The following is a 21,924-nucleotide window of genomic DNA, read 5'->3' as shown; positions in this document are numbered from 1 at the left end:
AATTCTGACCATTAATTTTAAAGCCCCAAAAAATTCGGATTTTTCCCCCTCCAGAAATGAAAATCGAGTTTTTCCATTCTTTTTAATGAGTCTTGAACGAACTTTCTTAAATTTTCAGAAGAATACTCTAGACATTTTTATTTTGTTTGTTCGATCTGAAAATGGAATCGATTTTAGCTCGAGCATTGGAGTATACTTTGAAGTACTGGCTTAAATCATTCTCAAGGGATCAATTTAAACTGCAAGGCCGTACCGGACATCTCTATAATTTAGGTTACTCTTTTGATTTTTGGATCTAAAATCAGGCTTCGATTTTCATTCTTGAAAAAAATAATAATAAATTTTGGATTTGATAGATATAAATGGCGATGCTTTGCACGCGAGTATGGGGCTGCCGCTGGCTTTGACCGTGACGACAGCCAAAATTGGGAAATTGGAAATAATTGTGAGTTTTCCTTCACCCCTCCCCCTCTTTTTGAATTTTGAATTGGATAATTTAGGTTAATTTGTAGTTTTAAGTTGGCCCTAATAAAGAAATTTAGATGTTAAGTTCCCTAATTGATTGGATTTATTGAACATCATAATAAAACATTAGATTTCGTTTTCCTTTTTATCAAAAGATTTCAGTTTACATCAAGATACAATTGTCTATTATATATTATTATTGGGAAATTTAAAATGGAATTATGAGACTTTTAATAATTTATTTGCTCTTCCTATGAACTGTAGAGAATTAGTTCCAATTTTTCTTTTTTAGTATTTTTTTTCTTTTAAAGAAAAGTTATGATGGATTTTGAGTTATCTGGTACTTAGTTTGGTATCTGTTGGTTTATATATAATATCTCTATTAATGGAAAAATCATCTTCATTTACTCAATTCAAACTATTTGTGGAATGGTATTTTGGAACTGAATGGTTTGATGTAAAGTAGACATTTCTCACTGATAAGCTTGGAATGGGATTTCCATTTTTAAAGAAAAAGAAAAGGTGAATGTGCACAGTAGAGCAAGGCAGTTGTGGTAAATATACAATTTTATAATATTAAATTAGAAGATTATTAATACAAGAAGTGAGGTGGTGTGGCTTGGACTAATGAGGAGTGGTTATAGAAAAACTCACACCCATTTAAATATGGGTGGAGGTGGATGAGGCAATCAGTGTTAGACTTGATATGATAATGTTCTCTAAAATATAATTTTTTATTTTTATTTTTTTGTGCTAGCTGCCCAAAGTCAGTAATGTACAGGTCGATCCAATTGTTTTACAAATTGATAGACTTGATCTGGTTCTGGAAGAAAATCCTGATGTTGATACTCCAAGTACCTCAAACAAGTAATGTAGATTCACCCTCCATGCTAAGTTTCACAACTAAAATCATATTTGTAAATTTGTACTTTGGAATGTTGTACTGTTCTTATTAGCATCTTAAACCTGCTTCTGTAGTTACAACACGCAATCAACCACCAGCTCAGGGAAAGGTAGCGGTTATGCTTTTGCTGACAAGGTTAGATGCTATCTCTGTTAAGGTTTTAGAAACTCTATACCTTGGAATATTAAACCATTCACGGATTTAAACGCCACAAGGTTAGCACATTTAGAGGGCCTGCTTCGTCTCCTAGTCACTATTGCCTTATATTAATTTGTCTTCAGCTTATGCACTAACAACATGGACAAAGGTTTAGATGCAAAATATATGCTTCATGTTTTCTCCTTTTGTTATTTTCAGATTGCAGATGGAATGACTCTACAGTTCCAGACAGTCAATCTTCTACTTGAAACTCGTGGAGCTTCAAGTTTTGAAGGAGAAGCAGTTTGGTGAATTCTTTTGTCTTCAGCTATTATTCTACTTCTTAATAAAAACTTTCAATTTACTTTGTTTGATCAGTTGAGATATGCTTACTGTCTATTTTATTATACTTTGTACTTGTGTAATCACTTGCATTGATGGCTATATTAGAATTTAATTTAACCTACAAAGAATTTGTAGAACTATGCTCATTAAAAAGAGGAATTTTCCATATAATGAAATTGCCCATTTTTCTTCAAAGTTTACTCGTATATATGTTTTTGAATTTCTTACAACTGTTATGATCATTTTACAAAAAAAAAAAGGAATAATAAGAAGAAAAATCCGAGTTATTGTTCAAAAATGTATTGTTGATATTAGAAATTTCAAATCAAAGATGCATGTACTTGGTGCTCTCTCTAGATTTTTTTTAAAAAAAAAGCTGTCTGTAACAGTTGGTTGATGTCCAAATATCACATCCCCACAAAGTTTGAGTGCATTTTTCATCATCATTAACTTACAAGTCAGATAACCATTGGTATGAGGAAAACTTATGAATATTGTACATTTTTTGCATGGGAAAATTGTTTGTTCTATATCTATTCTGGGAGAAACCAGATAGTTTTCTACATTTTGTTGCTTATCATTAGGATTTCATTATTTTATTCTTTATACATTGCTTGTGCTCTGCAAAAGGTTAATTTGTTCAAACTATTTTGACGGTCAATGAAACTTGCATGGATCTTGTACCTCATTGCTTTACATATGTTTTTCATTTTTCAGGGCGCCACCTATGGCATCTATCACCATGTGCAACCTTTCATTTTATACTACTAATGAAAATTGGAAGGTAATTAATTAGTCATGTATTGTTGAGTCATATCTTTTTAATTGTTCCTATTTACAAATTTGTTTTATTTTTCCAGGTTGTAAATCTTAAGGAAGCACGGGATTTCTCCTCAAACAAAAATCTCATATATGTTTTCAGGGTAACATATTATAGACTCGCTATTCCTCTGTTCCTCCGTATATAAGTGCACATAAGGGCATGCACATTCATCATGTGTAATGCTTTATGTTAAATGTTTTATCCTTTTGTTTTTTTGGCCTCTGTTATTTGGAGTTTATAGGCTGTACAGTTCATCTTAGTGTCTTATCATGCTACATTCTTTTCTTTCCAGAAACTTGAATGGGAATCTTTATCTATTGATCTCCTGCCTCATCCTGAAATGTTCAGTGATGATCATTTAGCACGGTCTGAAGTTGGGGGAGCTCAAAGAGATGATGGTGCAAAGCGTGTTTTCTTTGGCGGAGAACGTTTTCTTGAGGGCATATCAGGAGAGGCTTATGTAATCAAACCATACATTTTCAATATTTTAATAACTTTTATTTTATTTTATACTGTTGTGTGGTGGTAGATAGCTTTTTCAGGTTTTCAGGGTTCTTGTAATAACATTTTAATCCTTAATACCTTTTTCTTGTAGATCACCGTGCAGAGGACAGAACTCAACAGTCCACTTGGCCTTGAGGTTCAGTTACATGTTACAGAGGTTGTTTGCCCTGCATTAAGTGAACCAGGTGATAAGATAACCAGTTTTCTAACTGCTTTTTTCTCTGTTTGAATTAAATGTATGGTACTACACAGCTAGTAATTGGCGGACAACCATGCGTGCAGGTCTCCGAGCATTTCTTCGCTTCTTGACTGGATTATATGTATGTCTAAATAGAGGAGATGTGGATCTTAAGGCTCAGCAGGTTTGAAGTTTATCTACTATCATTCACTTCATATTTATTATTAACTTGTTATGGGCAAATTTTATCGAGTCTTCTTTCTGTTACCTGACAGCATTCCGTTGAATCAGCTGGACACTCACTAGTTTCTCTTGTTGTGGAGCATGTATTTCTTTGCATCAAGGACCCTGGTTTGTTTTATTTTTGGTTGTTTTTTTACGCACATGGACACAGCCAAGTTTGAAGGTGAAATCAAGTAGAGTAAATGAGTGGTAATGTGAGGAATCAGATTGTAGAATAAACCACTATCTACTTTTTGGGAGTGGGGAGGAGAGTAAACCTAAGTGTATTCCCTATTCCTATTGCAGTTATTTTCGTTAATGAATTGCAAACAGGATAGAGCAAATTGTTTACTCTCTTCCTCTCTACCCTCTTCCCCCATCAAGCACACTTCTCATCATTTCTTTAGAACATTTTCCATGGGTTTGAACTTACCTGCAGAATATCAGCTTGACCTTTTGATGCAGTCACTTCACTTTTCTCGGGTAATTTTCTATGTTTGTTGACCTTCTAACTTAATATCCCCTTATTTTTCCAATTAGATTCTGTTTTTATAGATATATCTTATTTTGTTTCTGTGGGAAGATTCTTGTATGATTATAACTTGTCAGATATATAGGGCATGTAGAAAATATAAAATTACATAACTGTATATTACAAGGCCAAAATTAGAAGACAACCATGTTTCATGTGAAAAATTAAAATTATGCAATATTTTTTGTTTTGAGATAATGTTTTTATGGTGTTCGATCGCTTATTGGTTTATTCGATTAAAAAAATCCAAGATCCTTGACGCAATCTCGTGTACATATGTATTAGTAACTTCTAATTGCTTGTCAGTACATCAAGCAATAAGCCTAATCTATCTACTAGGCATTATTTCTTTATTTTTATATGAAAATGGTACGCATGCCATGATATTTGTTTCCAAGGACTTCCTAGACTGCTAGTATGGAGTCATGTTATGCTGGGATGTAACAAATCTTACGTTAGGATGTTATGTTCCTGCAGGCCAGTGTCTCTGATGGAGAAAGTTCTCGTAATTTTTCTAAGGTTATGATTGGTGGGCTGTTTTTAAGGTATATTTGTTATTTCACATTTCTAGTGATTTGGATTTGGTTGTTTCAAACTGGCTATCGTGAATTCTAATTATTTTTTCTATATTTGAAGGTTTAGTGAGTAACTGAGGGAGTAAATAAAAAGGAAGAAATTGAGACAAGAAAAAGAAATTTTCTAATAATTCTTTTATTGAAAAAACAGAAAACACAACCTGTTTTTATAGATTATGGGATTACTAGTTGGAGTTCTACTAGGTTTCTTTTCTTCCTAATTTTTATCTCCTAAATTTTATCTTATTTCCTAAGAAACTTAATCCTGATCGTACAATATAAATAAATTAAAATTTATCTCCTAAAATAAATTAAACTTATAAGTTAAATAAAATTCCTAATTGTCGGCAACATTCTACATTCCTCTCAAGTTGGGTGTATATGTTATACAAACCCAACTTGGACTTGAATCCATCAAAGTTAGCTCTTGGAAGGGCTTAATGTCCACAAGCTGCATTGAGTAGGTATGTAGGTCGGTTCAAAAATTCTATTGTTCACTTTTTCTGAAATAAAGTGTCTGTCAATCTCCACATGTTTTGTTCTGTCATGATGAACATTATTTTTGAAAATGCTTATGACTGAATGATTGTCACTTTTCATCTTGAAATAATTATTAGAAGCAACCTTTAATTGTTTTATCAGTCTCTGAATCCATATTCCTTCACAATTTTTTGAGGCAAGACTTCGAAATCCAGCATTTGCACTACTTGAAACCACAGACTGTTTTTTTAGCTTCTCATGTAACAAGATTACTCCAAACAACGGAGAAATATCCTCTTATAGATATTCTTTCAGTTAATTCTCCAACCCAACTTGCATCAGTATATACTTTTACCTCACGATTTTCACTCCTTTAGGTATCTTAGCATTCAATTTACAACCTCTAGATACTCTCTCTTGGATCATTCATATGCTGACTGACAATACTCACTGAAAATGCAATGTTTGGTCTTGTGTGTGAAATATAGATTAGCTTGTCTACTAATCTTTGATACCACTCTTTGTCAACTGGCACCCTCTCATTCTTCATTAATTAGGTTAGGATCTATAGGAGTTTCTGTTGGTTTGCACCCAAGCATTCCAGTTAAGATTAACAAACCTGGGATATACTTTCTTTAAGAGATCACAATTCTTGCTTTAGATCGAACAACCTCTATCCCTAGGAAATATTTGAGAGCACCGAAGTCTTTGATTTTAAAGTCAGCAACAAGTCGGCCTTTTAGCTTGATGATTTCTTCTGTGTTATCTCATGTTATGATAATATCTTCAAAGTAGACAATAAGAATGGTCTTCTTATCTTTTGATGAGGTTTTCACAAATAAGGTGTGATCTACTTGACACCAACAATGAGATTGCACGTTTTATTTAGCTATCAATCCGCCTCTTATATAGTGAGGTTACACAGTTTAAATGAAAGACATACTAACCAAATATCAATATTTTCCTAATAATGATAAAATTGATATCCCCTGAAATAATAATTTTCCTTTTCCTAGAAAGAGTATTATTTCCCTAATAATTAACCTAATAAGTAATAGTGAAACTTTTTTTTTTTGTAGAAATATTGTTATGTTTTCTTTCTTAAAAGTTTCCAATAAGCTCAGTTCAAAACTTTGAATTTGGGAAATGATATTCTCTGATAAATGATATTGACATGAGCGTGTATGTGAATCATTTGGTGTCATCTTGCATTTCTTGCTGGGTAGTCTTCATTTTGGAAGTATTACTGTTGAACTTAACATGTCAACTGGTATGATGCAGGGATACCTTTTCTCGTCCTCCCTGTACTTTAGTGCAGCCATCTATGAAGATTCTTGTTGATTCTCAACTTCATATTCCCGAATTTGGTATCGGTTAATTACTATTTGTATTACACAGAAAATTTCATTACACGTATGTGTAAAAAGAGATGAGAAAAGAACATTATTTTCTTGAACAACTTGTGTATGACAATGGTATACATTACCAGGATTTATGTTTCTATTTTCTGTATTGATTTATCAGGTGAGAATTTTTGCCCTCCGATATATCCTTTGGATAAACAACAATGGCAATTACCTGTGGGTGTTCCTTTAATATGCCTCCACTCTCTTCAAATCAAACCTTCTCCACTCCCTCCATCTTTTGCTTCCCAAACTGTAATTGATTGTCAGCCTCTTATGGTATAAATTCATAATTCTTATCAACAATAACTACTCATATTATATCAACTTTTCTTTTTCATTCTCATTTTTCTGTTAATTCAGATACATCTTCAGGAAGAATCTTGTTTGAGGATATATTCCTTCTTAGCTGATGGAGTAGTTGTCAATCCTGGTTCTATTGTACCAGATTCTTCTGTGAATTCCTTTGTGTTCACACTCAAGGAGTTGGATATTAGTGTTCCTCTGGACACTAGCAAATTTGATAATCCTGGAGGCGACAAGAACCTTGTCATGCAAAACACATTTTCTGGAGCTAGGCTTCACTTTGAAAAGTTGTTTTTTTGCGAGTCGCCCTCACTAAACCACAAGCTACTGGATCTGGAGAAGGATCCTTCTTTTCTCTCTCTCTGGGATGGGCAACCTGTTGATGCTAGCCTGAAGAAATGGACGGCCGAAGTATCCCAACTCAGTTTATTGTTGGAAACAACAGCTTGCATAACTGGTTCTCATGGCCGGTCTTCGGACTCGTGGAGGTGTGTTGAGCTGACAGATACTTGTATTGAGTTAGCTATGGCATCTTCTGACGGGAACCCATTAACAGTTGTGCCTCCTCCAGGTGGTCTTGTAAGAATAGGTGTTGCTTGCCAACAATTTATGTCCAATACATCAGTTGAGCAGTTCTTTTTTGTATTGGACCTTTATGGCTATTTTGGTAAAGTCAGTGAAAAGATTTCAGTGGATGGAAAGAATAAAACATCAAAGAGAAACAAAGATGATAGTGCGGGTGCAAGACTGATAGAGAAAGTTCCTAGTGATACTGCTGTAAGTTTGGCATTAAATATCCTTCAGCTTAGGTTTCTTGAATCATCCTCCTTGGATATCCAGGGCATGCCATTAGCTCAGTTTATGGGGAAGAATCTGTTCCTGAAAGTCACTCACAGAACTCTTGGTGGTGCTATAGCTGTTTCATCAACTTTGCGTTGGGAGAGTGTTCAGGTCGAATGTGTACACACAGAGGGAAATATTGTACACAGTAATAAGCCGCTGTTAGGTTCAGCTCAAAACGGTTCGTTGGTAACTGGGAATGGATTTTCTCCGTTGAGAACTGTTTTTTGGGTACACAACAAGCAGAAGCAGCTATCTAATCGAAAAGCTCCATTAATTCCATTTCTTGAGATAAGCACTGTGCATGTCATTCCTTTTAATGAGCTGGACAAAGAGTGCCATACTTTACGTCTGTCAGTTTGTATATCAGGTGTGCGGTTAGGCGGAGGAATGAATTATACTGAGGCTCTGCTACATCGATTTGGAATTTTTGGGCCCGATGGTGGTCCCAGCATGAGGCTTTCTAAGGGCATAGAGAACTTGTCCTCTGGGCCACTATCAAAACTTTTAAATTCTTCAGTTTTCATTGATAATGATCTTGTGGATGGTACGGGACATTAGTTGCCCTTTCATAAGTGGAAGTATAGTTCTCCTTTGGCATTTTACTCCCATAATTTAACTGTATATGTCCAAAAAATTTTCCAGGTGAAACCTTGGGAGGTGTGAAAAAAGATGATTTTTTGCAGCTACAAATCCCAGCTAATGTGGATGTATCCGTCGAGTTACAAGACTGGTTATTTGCACTTGAGTGTGGGCAAGAGATGGCTGAAATGTGGCGGTTCGAGAAAGAAGACTTAGGCAGAGAGTTTAGGTGTTGGCACATGACTTTCCAAAGTTTGATAGTAAAAGCAAAAAGTAGGCCGAAGGATGTGAAGAACGTAAAAGTATTTTCACATGGAACGCAAAGATATCCTATGGAGTTGGTCACGGTAAGAATCTTGTTTACAGTTTACTTTTGTTTCTCCTAGCCTTCTAATGGTATTTTATTAGTTTAAAGTTATTGAAACCAACAATATTATATGTGAACAACAGTGAAACATTTCTATATTTCTCTGCATTTTTCTTAGTCTTCGAATCATGTATACTGACTGTGTGTCTGGGCGAGTTTTCGTTCTATGGTTGGGAGGCTATGGGAGAGTTTGGCCCTTGAACTTGTCTTGGGATGGAAACAGGGCTGGGCAGTCTTTTACTTGCTCCGACATTGACCCGATTTTTACTTCCTAATTTTATAACACTTTAGCACCTAACTCCCACTCTAACCTAAAAATGCTTTTCCTGATCTAGCCCCAACCCACCCTGAAATTTTACATAATATTATATATTTTATCTTAGAAAAATCTTGTATGTTATAAAATCTTATAAAATTAAGGAATTGTCTACAAGGATGTAGAGATTAGGAGTTTAATTTTTTTTTTTTGTATTTTATGACTAGTTTTTATCTACTTAAGAGAGAAGATAAAGTTTAAGAAATAGAAGTTTGGGAAAAAGAGAAACTAGTAGGACTCCAACTTGTAACTCACAACATATCAAGACAGATTGTGTTTTGTTTTAGTATGATATAGATCAAGAGAATATTCTCTCTCTTTTCTTGAAATCTCACATGGTATCAGGCTAGGTTATCAATCCTAGTAAAACTTGGAACACCTACCTACGTCATTATCGGAAGTCAGTTCAGGCTCCGACACCCATCCCTCCAACAATGTTATCGATACCTCACTCATTCCTGTCACAAACCTCAAACTCAATGGCCAGAATTATCTTCAGTGGTCACAGTCAGTTCTCATGTAAATCTCAAGGGAAGGCAAGGATGATTATCTCACCGAGAGGGTTTCTATTCCAAAAACAGATGATCCTAAGTATCTAGTGTGAAGAATTGAGAACCATGTGATCACGTCATGGCTCATAAATTCCATGACCATGGAAATTGGAGTGAATTTCCTCCCCTGCAAAACAACAGAGGAGATTTGAGAGGCAGCAAAGAAGACGTATTCCAACTTAGACATTTATGAACTCTTTGACATAGAGACCAAAGAAAATATATAGTGTATGATATTATGTTACCTATTATAGGAGCTTTATACTTGTATATATACACATTTTTTATTAATAGAACAATACTCTCAATCATTTGAAAATATACGCTCAATCACTCTTATAATCGCTGGTGCTCGAACCCATGACTTTTAAGAACAACAATGATTCCTTTTAATCACTGAGATAAATTGGTTCGTGTTGTATATACACAATGTTTATAACAAAATACACAATGAATATTTGTCTCTCTTTTACCGTCTCTACATGGTATCAAATGTCAAAATCAATTTTAAGGATTTTAAGTTTACGTTTTTTTTGGGGTTGTTTAGGTGTAGGAAAGTGGTTAATGTCATTCTTTAAAGGGTAGGTTTTAAAGGCCCTTATTTTGACATACCCAACACAATGAGGTCTGTCGTGCGCTGATCCGTTAGTCACCAGCACCAGATCTTTAGATTTCACGTGTGTGGGTCCTACGTGCCGTAAAAAAATTTCATCAATTCTCCATGCGCCAACATGTGAGATCGTGTGGGAGGGGTTTTTGACATCGTCTTCTGCCTCTGACGTTGGATTCTTATTCTGAACATATCCCTCTGGTCGATTCTTGCTTTCGGTTCATTTTTGGTGTGGGCTTTTCCTTTTAGTACCTTCTGGTTGCAGAATTTATGGAGTCGATGCTTTGCATTTTTCACCTCTATTGGGTCGACATCGATTTTGTTTTAGGACTTGGCTACAATGGGTTTGACCTTTCTCTGGATAATCTGTTTTCGTATGTTTTTTGCATGTATGAGACCTCTGGAAAGTTTGTTACGATCGAATTGATTCAACTTCTAGACACTAAGTGTTAAAAAAATTGCATACCATTATTTTTAAGAAAAAAATATTAAAATTTTTTAGATCCATTCTTAAATTTCCAGATGATTCTCTTTCTACTTTTGTCAAATCAAGTAAACATCATACATGTCTTATTTTTGCCTCTTCAAAATAGGTTATTGATTTTGGTCTTATAGATCATATGATAGATAATTCCAATTTACTCTCTCATTTTCAACCACATAAGCTCATCACACCTGTCACTTTAGCCAATGGCTCAATATTCAATATAATTGGGTCTGATATCATGAATCTTACCTTATTCCTTCATTTTACATGTGTTCACTTCTGAGTCTCGACTATCGCACAATATCTATTAATTTGATATTTGTTAGCAAACTTACGAGTGACTTCAATTGTTGAGTCTATTTTTTTCTTGGTTATTGTTCGGTTCAGGATTTTATGATGAAGAAGATTATTGGTATGGGAGAGTTGTTGCGGAAGACGATTATCGGATAGAGCAAAATCGCAACTGATAATTTGAGAAAATAAAAAATAAAAGATAAAAGAGACACAAAATTTACGAGGAAAACCCCTAAATAATATAGGGTAAAAACCACGGACAACGGTAGAAGAATTTCACTATGAGAAAAATAGGAATTACAACCTCTCTCGATCTACCAAGAAGAAAACAATGATAATTCTCTCTTGATAAAAAAGAAAAAAACAACTCTCAAGAAACTCTCTAAATTCTTTCTAGTTTTGGAAGAAAGCTAGAATGCTTTGGGATGGTTTTGAAGCTAAATGAGTTAGTGTATTTATAGTTGAAAATTAAGGACTAATTTGTAAATACCCTAAATTACAATGACTATATATGATTTTACCATAAAATAAAATAATATATTTTCTACACCTTTCGGTGTCCCAATTTGACAAAGCAATTGAATGATTTTCGGTGCCATGTGCACCGTTTTTCAACAATCTCCCACTTGAAGATTTGAAGATTTGATTGGAACAATCATATCCTCACACCATTCTTTCTACCTTATACCTTCATGTTGCTTATATTTCCGTCTGGCCACAAGAGGATCGACACCAAGTAAATTTATGGGCATTGATCGCCTTCGTCATGAAATCTGCTATGTTGTCTTTGGTATGGATCTTTTGCATATCTACCGTCCATTCTTCCACCTTTTCACGAATGAAATGGTACTGAACTCTTATGTGTTTTGTCCTTGAATGAAATGCTGGATTCCTTGCTAAATGCAAGGCGCTTTGACTGTCACAAAACAGAAAGACATACTCTTGATTGTGCCCAAGCTCCTCCAATAACATCTTCAACCAAATTGCTTCATTACTGGCTTGTGTAGCTGCTACATATTCTGCCTCTGTTGTGGATGTAGCCACAATTGACTGCAATTTTGAAACCCAGCTTACAGCTCCACCAGCAACTTTGAACACATATCTGTAGTAGATTGCTTTTATCCAAATCCTCTGCATAGTCAGAATCTACATACCCATTGATTAGTAAGCTTGATCATCCGTAACATAATACAATATTTGAGGTCCCTTTGATATATCTCAGGATCCTCTTCACTGTATTCCAATGCTCTTTTCCTGGATTCTCCATGTACCGACTAACCACTCCACTGCTTGTGCAATATCTGGTCTTGTGCATGTCATAACGAACATTAAACTTCTCACTGCTGATGCATACGGTACTCGAGACATCTCATCCTCTCTTCTTCACTGCTAGGACTCATACTGGAGGATAATTTGAAGTTAATAGAAGAGGGGTAGAAATTGGCTTACAATCTTGCATGTTGAATCTTGACAAGATCTTCTTCAAGTAATTCTTTTGTGAAAGCCAAATCTTTCTATTACTTCTGTCTTGGTGAATTTGCATCCCTAGAATCTTGTTTACTGATCCCAAGTCCTTCATTTCAAATTCCCTAGCCAGTTGTGCCTTCAATTCTTCAATATGATCTTTGTTGGGTCCTGCAACCAATATGTCATCCACATACAACAACAATATAACAAAATCGTTATCACCAGACCTCTTGAAATAAGCACAAGGGTCTGCATTAAGTCTGTTGTATCCAAGGCACATAATGAAGGAATCAAATCTCCTATACCAACACCTCGGCGCCTGCTTTAGACCGTACAAAGATTTGTTCAACCTGCAAACCAAGTTCTTCTTTTCTTTTTCTTCAAAACCTTCAGGCTGGAGCATGCAAATCTCTTCTTCAAGATTTCCATGAAGAAAAGTTGTTTTAACATCTAGTTGCTCTAGATGTAAGTTCAATGTAGCACACATTGTCAAAACTACTCGAACTGTTGTTAGTCGAACCACAGGAGAAAATATTTCATTGAAATCAATACATTCTTTTTGAGCATATCCTTTGACCACCAGTCTTGCACGATACCTCTCAACATGATCGTCACTATTTCGCTTGATTTTGAAGACCCATTTGTTACCAATTGGCTTCCTTCCTTGTGGTAGTGGCACAATGTCTCATGTATTATTTTTATGAAGGGTTTCAATTTCTTCTTGCATCATCATCATCCACAGTGAAGCATCTGAGCTGTTTATTGCCTCATGGTATGTTGATGGCTCACCGTCCTCTGTTAAAAGGCAGTATGCAATATTACTTTCTATAACATAATCTGAGTGCCAATTGGGACGTCTTCTCACATGATCTGATTGACGAGTTGTTGGAGCTTCAGAACTCTCTGGTGCTTGTTCATCATGTGTTGGTTCTGCTTCAGAAGAATCTTCTTGTTCAACATCCTTTTCCACATGTATCTGTGTAGTCTCTGACTTTTCAATGCTATCATCGTCTTTTTTTCTTTGTAGTTTATCTTCTACAAAGATAACATCCCTGCTAATGATCACTTTGCGGGCAGTGGGATCCCACAAGAATTTTCCTGGATTTTGGATCCAACTTTGAGATTTCTTGGGAGTTGTACATCACGTACACAATACTTCCAAATACATGGAGGTTTGAATAATCAGCTGGTTTACCAGTCCACATCTCCATTGGTGTCTTAAGCTCTATTGTAGTTGATGGAGCTCGATTCACCAAATAACAGGTGGTATTGACTGCTTCTTCCCAGAATGATTTTTCTAGGACTGCATCCCTCAACATTGCTCTTGTTCTTTCTAACAAGGTTCTGTTCATCCGCTCTGCCACTCTATTTTGTTGAGGAGTGTTCGCTACTGTGAACTGTCTTTTGATGCCTTCTTTCCTGCAAAAGTCATCAAATTCTTCGCTTGTGTATTCTCCTCCATTATCTGTTCTGAAACACTTGATCTTATTTCCAGAATCAAGTTCCACCCGCTCTTTGAAGTTTTTCAAAGTGGAAAACACATCTGATTTCTTCTTAATAGGGTACACCTAACATCTCATGGAGTAGTCATCAATAAATGAGACAAAGTATTTTGCTCCGCCTAGGGATGTAATTGGTGCTTGCCATACGTCAGAGTGAACCAATTCTATAACACTTTTGCCTCTAGAATTTGATGTGTTGAATTTCAACCGGTGCTGCTTACTTGTTATGCAATGCTCACACAAAGTAAGTGATACCTTTGTTAAGCCTGGAAGTAGCTTTTGCTCCACAAGGACTTTCATTCCTTGTTCTGACATATGTCCAAGTTTCTGATGCCATAGCATTGCAGAATTTGAACTACATGAGGCAACTGAGGCTTTTTGCTTCTAGAAAAGTCTCTCTCTCTTCAGCATGTATAAGTTTGCAGCTATTTTTTCGCCTTTCAGTACCATAAGCTCTCCAAGGAACACCTTCATTATTCCTTCCCGTGTTTCAATCTTGCTTGCATTATTATCCAACAATCCGTAGGATAATAAATTTTTCTTCAAGCCTTTCACGTGCCGCACATCTCGAACAACTTTAATTGTTCCATCATACATCTTCAATTTGATGGTTCCAACGCCAATGATCTCTAAGGCATGATCATTGCAACTATACACAGATCCTCCTGAGACAGGTTCATAATGATTGAACCATTCTCTTCTTGAGGTCATGTGATATGTTGCTCCCGAATCAATGAGCCATATATCTGTAAATCTTTTTCTGCCTTCCACGGTAGTTGACGCTTCACATCATAAATCATCTCCATCATCTGAAGTGTTTGCGGTATTGCCTTGTGGATTGGAGTTTTTATTGAGACTCCAACAATCCTTCTTCAAGTGACATTTATTTCCACAGTTGTAGCACTTTAAATTCTTCTTGCTTCTCGACTTCGATATACCTTTCCACAGTTGTAGCACTTTAAATTCTTCTTGCTTCTCGACTTCGATATACCATGTTTGTGACTGTTGCTTTGGCCACGTTCTGTTGATCTCCCTCTCATCGTTGTCAACTCTTCTGCTTGTTGCAGATTTACTTGTCTGTCTTACTTGTTCTTGCGTCAATTTTCTTCTTGTAGAATAGCAGCTGCAACGTCATCGAAGACTAAACTGGTGACATTACTGTTTGTCAAGTTTATGATGAGTTGATCATACGAATCCAATAGACTTTGAAGTAGAAGCTCAGCACGTAATTGTTCTCCTATTTACTGCTTAAGGATAAGCTGAGAAAATAAAGTGTTAAGTGTATTAAGTGCTCCGTCACTGCGAAGACTAAACTGGTGACATTACTGTTTGTCAAGTTTATGATGAGTTGATCATACGAATCCAATAGACTTTGAAGTAGAAGCTCAGCACGTTATTGTTCTCCTATTTTACTGCTTAAGGATGTAAGCTGAGAAAATAAAGTGTTAAGTGTATTTAAGTGCTCCGTCACTGAAGTAGATTCTGGCATCCAGAGAGTGTACAATTTCCTCTTAAGGAAAATTTTATTGTGCAGCGATGTGGCCTCGTACAATTTGGTGAGATGATCTCATATCTCTTTAGTTGTCTCTTCTCCTCGTTTGACAATACTTCATCTGCTAATGCTAGATGAAAATTTGCCATAGCATTCCCGTCCATCTCGTTCCATTTGCTGTCATCTGCGAAATCCATTGGCCTTTCATTGATAGCCGCTAGACACCCGTCTTTCCTCAGGATGGCATTCATCTTTAATTTCCACAATGAGAAATTTATTAATACTGAAGGCTGTTTCAGGAGGGCTTTTTTTGGGTTTGGTCATTAGAAAAGAGGAGAGGAATTTTAATTTAACTCATTTGCAATTTACTGACGACCTTATTATGTTCTGTGGGGCGTCGGAAAAATAGATCTTGAATGTAAGAGGGTGCTTCTGGTTATTATTTCTGGTCTTCAGCTGAATTTAAAAGTGTAAATTATTGGGGGTGAACTTAAAGGAAGAGGAAATTAAGGATTGGGCAGCTATGATTGGATGTTCAGTGGGATCTTTTCCCTCAGAATATTTGGGACTCCCTCTAGGTCCACATAGGAACTCTAACATTCTATGGGATCTAGTGGTTCAAAGCTTTAATAAGAGGTTAGCGGGCTGGAAAGGCTCATCTCTGTCACTGGCAGGCAGGCTAGTTCTAATTAAATCAGTTCTAAGCTCACTCCCTATATACTTTTTGTCAATGTTCAAGGTTCCAACTTCAGTTTACAAGACTCTAAATTCTATTTTGTCAATTTTTTATGGGGTGGTGGAGATGGGAAAAAGAATATCCATTGGGTAAGCTGGTCCGACGTTTGTAAACCAAAAATTGAAGGAGGCTTGGAGGTTCCTAATTTAAATGTGGTGAATAGGGCACTTTTGGAAAAGTGGGCTTGGAGGTTTGCTATTGAGAGGGAGGCGTTTGGAGGGAAATGCTCTGCATCAAATAAATTTGACCTTCCTTGATGCAGTTCGACAGTAAAGTTTCTCCTAAATTTCTTGGATGTGGAGAGATATGGTGAGTAATATTATAAAGTATTCGTTGGGTTGTAGTATCAGAGGTAAATAGCTATAAAATTGGGCAATGGGAGAACATTCGGTTTGGCAAGACAATTGGGCAATGGACATCATTTTGATGGTATGTTCCCTAGACTATTTTCATTGCAGTGATAAAGCAGGAAGATTATTTCAGTTTGGGGAGTTCAGTTCAGGGGTTGATTTGGAACGTTCAGCTGAGGAGAGAGTTGAATGACTGGGAATTGAGCAATGGGCGAATTTGATGGCTGTTATCTCTGATTTTTCTATTTCTGTTGATGCCGCTGATGGACTATTTTAGAAGGGGACTGGAGAAGGGGTTTTCACTGTGAAATCATGTGTCAATCTATCTTATTCGGGTTCCCCCGATTCGAGGAAGCTAAATTTTGGAAGTCTAATGTTTGGAGGGGTCTGTTGCCTCCAAGAGTAGAGACTTTTCTTTGGCAAGTTATCTTAAGAAGTTGGCAGTGAAGACAGCTCTGGTTAAGAGGTGTTCAGGGCATAAATGATACTTTGTGCTCTTTTTGTAATCTAGAAGAAGAGTCTTCATCGCATTTATTTTTTTCCTGTTCGGTGTTTGGCCAATTTGGATGAAATTCTTGGGTATTGGAATTTTCAGTCTGTTTTTCATGTAGATGCTAAAAGATTCCTATTGGCTTGGAATGACTTGAAGACCAACTCTCTTATCTGGTCATTATCCCTGGAGCTTTTTTATGGACAATTTGGAAAACCAGGAATTTATAGTGTTTTGAAGGAGGGAAGCTTGATCGAGCAGAGATTTTCTTTCTAGCAAGGTGCAGGCTTGCTTCATGGTTTCTAGCTAAGGAAACTCATATTACTTTCCAAGGATGATCTTTGCTGACCCTTCCTTAGTGGATTCCTACTCGTCCCATTCTAATCGGATTTCAACCATGTTTCCTGGTCCCTCCTCCAAAAGGTTTATTAAACTTAATGTGGATGGCTACTTCGAGTGATTGGAAGAGGAGTGGTTTAGGTGGTATTTTGAAAGACATGTCTGGTTCGATCTTGGCTCCTTCAAAGAGCATGCTGGTCCGAGGCCCCCAACTTTAATGGAATTGAAGGCTATCCTAAAGGGTTTAGATTTTTATGAATCTATTTGTCATAGGTTTAAAGATAGATTGATTATTGAGAGTGATAGTAAGGTGGCAGTTGGTTGGGTTAAGGATGTGGTCTCTTGTCCTGTTGTTTATGTTCAAATTGTTAAAGAGATTCAAAGCTTAGTGTTTATGAAGGTTTTATTAGTTGGGTTAGTAGGACAACCAATATAGAGGCGGATGTCCTAGCTAAGGCTGGTATTGGTTGAATTATGTTCTGTTAAGGGCTGTTTCTTCTTCTGGTTTGTATCTCTTAAGGGAGATTAGTTTGTATACTTTGTTATATTTGAGTTTAATGAAATCCTATGGCACTCTTTTCCTCCTTGTGTGGATTAAGGAGCTATTTTTAAGTTTCGTTAATCACGAAGGGGTTTTTATTGAGGCCTTCTATTCCTATAAAAAAAAGATATTTATCCCATTGAACTTTTCAATGTCAAATTTTGTTGTCATAGCTTCTATTATTGATAGCTCTCACTATTTCACTATCGTGAATAGTTCTCTAGAACCTCAAAGAATGGGTAATACCTTCTTATTTTATTATGTTGGAGGATCCACCTTTTGGTGGCAACCACAAAGACAATAAGCAGATATTACGCACTCAAATCTGGCTCTCATACCAATTTTTGCAGAAGACGGCTATCGGATAGAGCAAAATCGCAACTGATAATTTGAGAAAATAAAAATTGAAAATAAAAGAGACACAAAATTTACGTGGAAAACCCCTAAATATATAGGGTAAAACCACGGGCAACGGTAGAAGAATTTCACTATGAAAATAGAATTACAACCTCTCTCGATCCCAAGGAGAAAACAATGATAATTCTCTCTGATAAAAAAAAAAAACTCTCAAGAAACTCTCTAAATTCTCTCTAGTTTTGGAAGAAAGCTAGAATGCTTTGGGATGGTTTTGAAGCTAAATGAGCTAGGGTATTTATAGTTGAAACTTAAGGACTAATTTGTAAATACCCTAAATTACAATGACTAGATATGATTTTACCATAAATTAAAATAATATATTTTCTACACCTTTCGGTGCTCCCATTTGACAAAGCAATTGAATGATTTTCGGTGCCATGTGCACCCATGTGCACCGTTTTTCAACAAGAGTTTGATGGTATCTACGTTCTTGATACCTAGAAACCGCAATATATTGCCGTGAAGGTACCGTTACTCCTTTTGAATAACATTGTTGTTTGGGTCATCTTTCGCTTTCAATGTTTAAGAAATTTTGTCCTCAACTTTCTCATATTTCTTCTTCATATTGCAAGTCTTATCAAATTGTTAAAAGTCATCGTCTTAATTCTAATCATCGTGTCAATAGGCTAACTACTGCCCCCTTTGAGTTATTACATTATGCTGTTTGGGGCCCTGATCGACACAGGAGCAATAGTCTATTCATGTCAGAAGGAGCAACCAACAAGCTTGGCCTCAAGATCGAGAAGGGTCAATCGGGAGGTTTAAAACCATCAATTTTGAAGAAGTCCCCATTGTGGGAGAGATGTGGATGGTACAACTCCTCTCGTATATGGTTTGATAGGTTTATCAAAGTGGTGATTACTTATGGATACAGTCAGTGCCAAATAGATCACATCTTTTTCTTGAAAACCTAATCAAAACGTAAGAAGATCATCCTTATTGTCTATGTTGATGATATTATTATACCAGGAGATGACGAAGAAGAAATGATCAAACTAAAAAGGGTACTTGTTGTTGACTTTAAAATCAAAGACATTGGTACTCTCAAATACTTTCTGGGATGTATGGTGCTCTATCTATGGCAGAGATTGTGATCTCTCAAAAAAGTATATTTTGGAATTGTTAATCGAAATTGATTTACTTTGGTGTAAACCAAAAGAAACACCCATGGATCATAATCTAAAATTAAAGAAGAATGAAGAAAAAGTGTCAGTTAACAAAGAGCAGTGCCAAATACTAATGGACAAGCTGATCTTTCATATATAAGACTAGACATTGCATTCTCAGTATGTAGTATCAGCCCAACATATGAGTGGTCCACGAGAAAAGCATCTAAAGATTGTAAATCCAATCCTTTGATACCTAAAGATGACACTAGATCACAATAGGAGTGAAAACTGTGAGGTATACACTAATGCAAGGTGGGCTAGAGAGTTAACTAAAAGAAGAAATATAAGTGGCTATTACTTCATTGTTTGGGTTAATCTTGTTACATGAAGAATCAAAAAGCAGTGTGTAGTTTCAAGTAGTGCAGAGGCTGAGTTTTGATCACTTGGTTCAAGAATTTGTAAAGGAATATGGATTCAGAGTCTGTTAAAGGAATTAAAGGTTGACTCTAAGGATCATTTCAAGATACAAAGTGATAATCAATCAACCATAACTATTGCTAGAAGACTTGTTCATCATGACAGGACAAAGCATGTGGAGATCAATAGATACTTCATTTAAGAGAAAGTCAACAATGGGCTTGTTGAACTAAGTTACATTCCTACTCAATTACAGTTTGAGGACATTCTTACCGAAGCTCTTCCATGAACCAGCTTTGATGGATTCAAGTGCAAGTTGGATCTGTATAACATATCTCACTCGAGGATAGTAGAAAGCTGTCGGGAATATGAGTTATTTGTTCTTAAGTTTAATTTATTGTAATTTATCTGTATTATATGATTAGACTTTATCTTCTTAGGAGATAAAGAGAAGTTTTAGGAGATAAGAGTTTAGGGGAAAAAGAAAACTAGTAGGACTCTAACTTATAACTCACAACCTATTAAAACAGGTTGTGTTCTTCTGATATAGTATGATATAGATCAAGAGAATTTTCTTTTCTCTTTTCTAGAAATCTCAAATTATAATCAGAATATACACTATTTATAAAATTAAGAAAGTATAATTTAAAATATTTAGAAAATTGAAGAGGGATATTTTAGCAAATATATCAAGGTGGGGTAGGACATATGCGAATTTTACCTAAATCTGATCTTACTCTCTAGGGTCAGGGCAGGTTGTTTCTGCCATCCCTGAACTTCTATGATTAAAAAAATGGTTGAAAAAAAGGTTAAAACTTGGATTTATATTTATATTTATTTCACATCTTCCTTTTGAGGATTTAGATTTAGGAGCTACGCAAAGCGTATGCATTAACTCTGTAGAATTGGTGACCACTTTCATTTCTCATCAGCATTTGAACTTGTTTCAGTATTGTTGTCTAGAGCACATGATAGAGGGAATTATATTTTGGTGAGAAACTTTGAATTAATAAGAAAGTGACCTCATTTCATGTGAAACTTTGGATTAACTTTCTAAAATAAAAAATGGTTGTAGGTTAGTGTGGAAGGCCTGCAGACATTGAAGCCTCAGGTCGAAAGAAGCACCCTTCAAGATGCTTCACTTGCTAACGGCTTCAAAGAAAGTTTAAAGATATTTGGAGGAATTAATCTTGAAGTTCATATGGTGGTATCAGAAGATAACTTTGAGGACGAAATTGTTAACTGGGTGGTGGAGAACTTTAAATTCTCTGTCAAACAACCGGTAATCCGATGGTACTTGTGAAGAACTTGATTACAGGTAATGATGTTCAATCACTCATAATAGAGCTTTCATTCCATCTTGTAGATCGAGCCATCATAGCCAAGGATGAATTCGAGCACCTGCTTTTTTGTGCAAAGCTGAAGTTGATTCAATGGGTCGGTTAGCTGCTGGAATCTTGCGGATGCTCAAGTTCGAAAAGTCGCTTGGCAAGGATACCATAGATAAACTTGGCAACCTTGGTAAGTACGATTCAGCTAAGCTGTTATTGCATTCAGTTAAAAAGTTAACATACCACCAGATGTTCTGCATGAGTTAGAAGCTCTAACAACTTGTAGGAATCGAAGAGATATTCACACCAAAGTGCAGTCAAGGCAGCGGTTTTGGAAGTTTTGGACTATCTCCGTCATATAAATTGATGACGGAAGACCAGCGCACAACACTGGCTTTGCTTGAGGAGCTGGTTTCGGATTCACAGGCCAAGTGTGCCGCGCTTGTTACCAAATCATCTAATTCAGAATTTTTCCAGGTGAACCCTACTTATATTGAAGACTTAAGCAGAACTGGATAACATGCATGGTTTACTGCTGCAATTGCAGGGTCATATTTGAGCTCGTCGATTCTCATTCTTTATCCATCAATTGTTTGCTTTGCAATCATAGTTTACTCATTCTTTATGTGTATAGTAACATATGATAATTACATGTCCGAGTATAGAGAAAGCAATTAATGGTATAAATCCGAAATTTTGTAATTTACCCCCCAGAATCATGTTAAACAAGCATGTCTGTACTTGAAAGCAGCTCCAACGTCTCGACTTATCCTGAAATTTAGCTATGTTCATCCCAATGTTTCATTTCAGC

The 21,924-nt window shown here is 36.0% G+C and overlaps 1 protein-coding gene across 1 annotated transcript; it reads left to right on the top strand.

Moving 5' to 3' along the window:
- The first annotated feature begins 77 nt into the window (after positions 1–77).
- On the top strand, positions 78–21,924 carry LOC120167580. The gene is given in 21 exon segments (XM_039176553.1): positions 78–273; positions 357–445; positions 1,223–1,332; positions 1,444–1,504; positions 1,727–1,815; positions 2,570–2,636; positions 2,713–2,775; positions 2,968–3,135; positions 3,271–3,364; positions 3,462–3,541; positions 3,633–3,708; positions 4,019–4,062; positions 4,589–4,656; positions 6,448–6,533; positions 6,691–6,848; positions 6,933–8,262; positions 8,361–8,644; positions 20,858–21,064; positions 21,130–21,184; positions 21,187–21,303; positions 21,400–21,924. Coding segments are annotated over 21 exon segments (3,591 nt in total). The 5' UTR covers positions 78–161; the 3' UTR covers positions 21,633–21,924.

This window comes from Hibiscus syriacus, unplaced genomic scaffold (assembly GCF_006381635.1).
Source record: "Hibiscus syriacus cultivar Baekdansim isolate YM2019G1 unplaced genomic scaffold, ASM638163v2 tig00111689_pilon, whole genome shotgun sequence".
Lineage (NCBI taxonomy): Eukaryota > Viridiplantae > Streptophyta > Magnoliopsida > Malvales > Malvaceae > Hibiscus > Hibiscus syriacus.
This window is presented reverse-complemented; position numbering and strand designations above follow the sequence as displayed.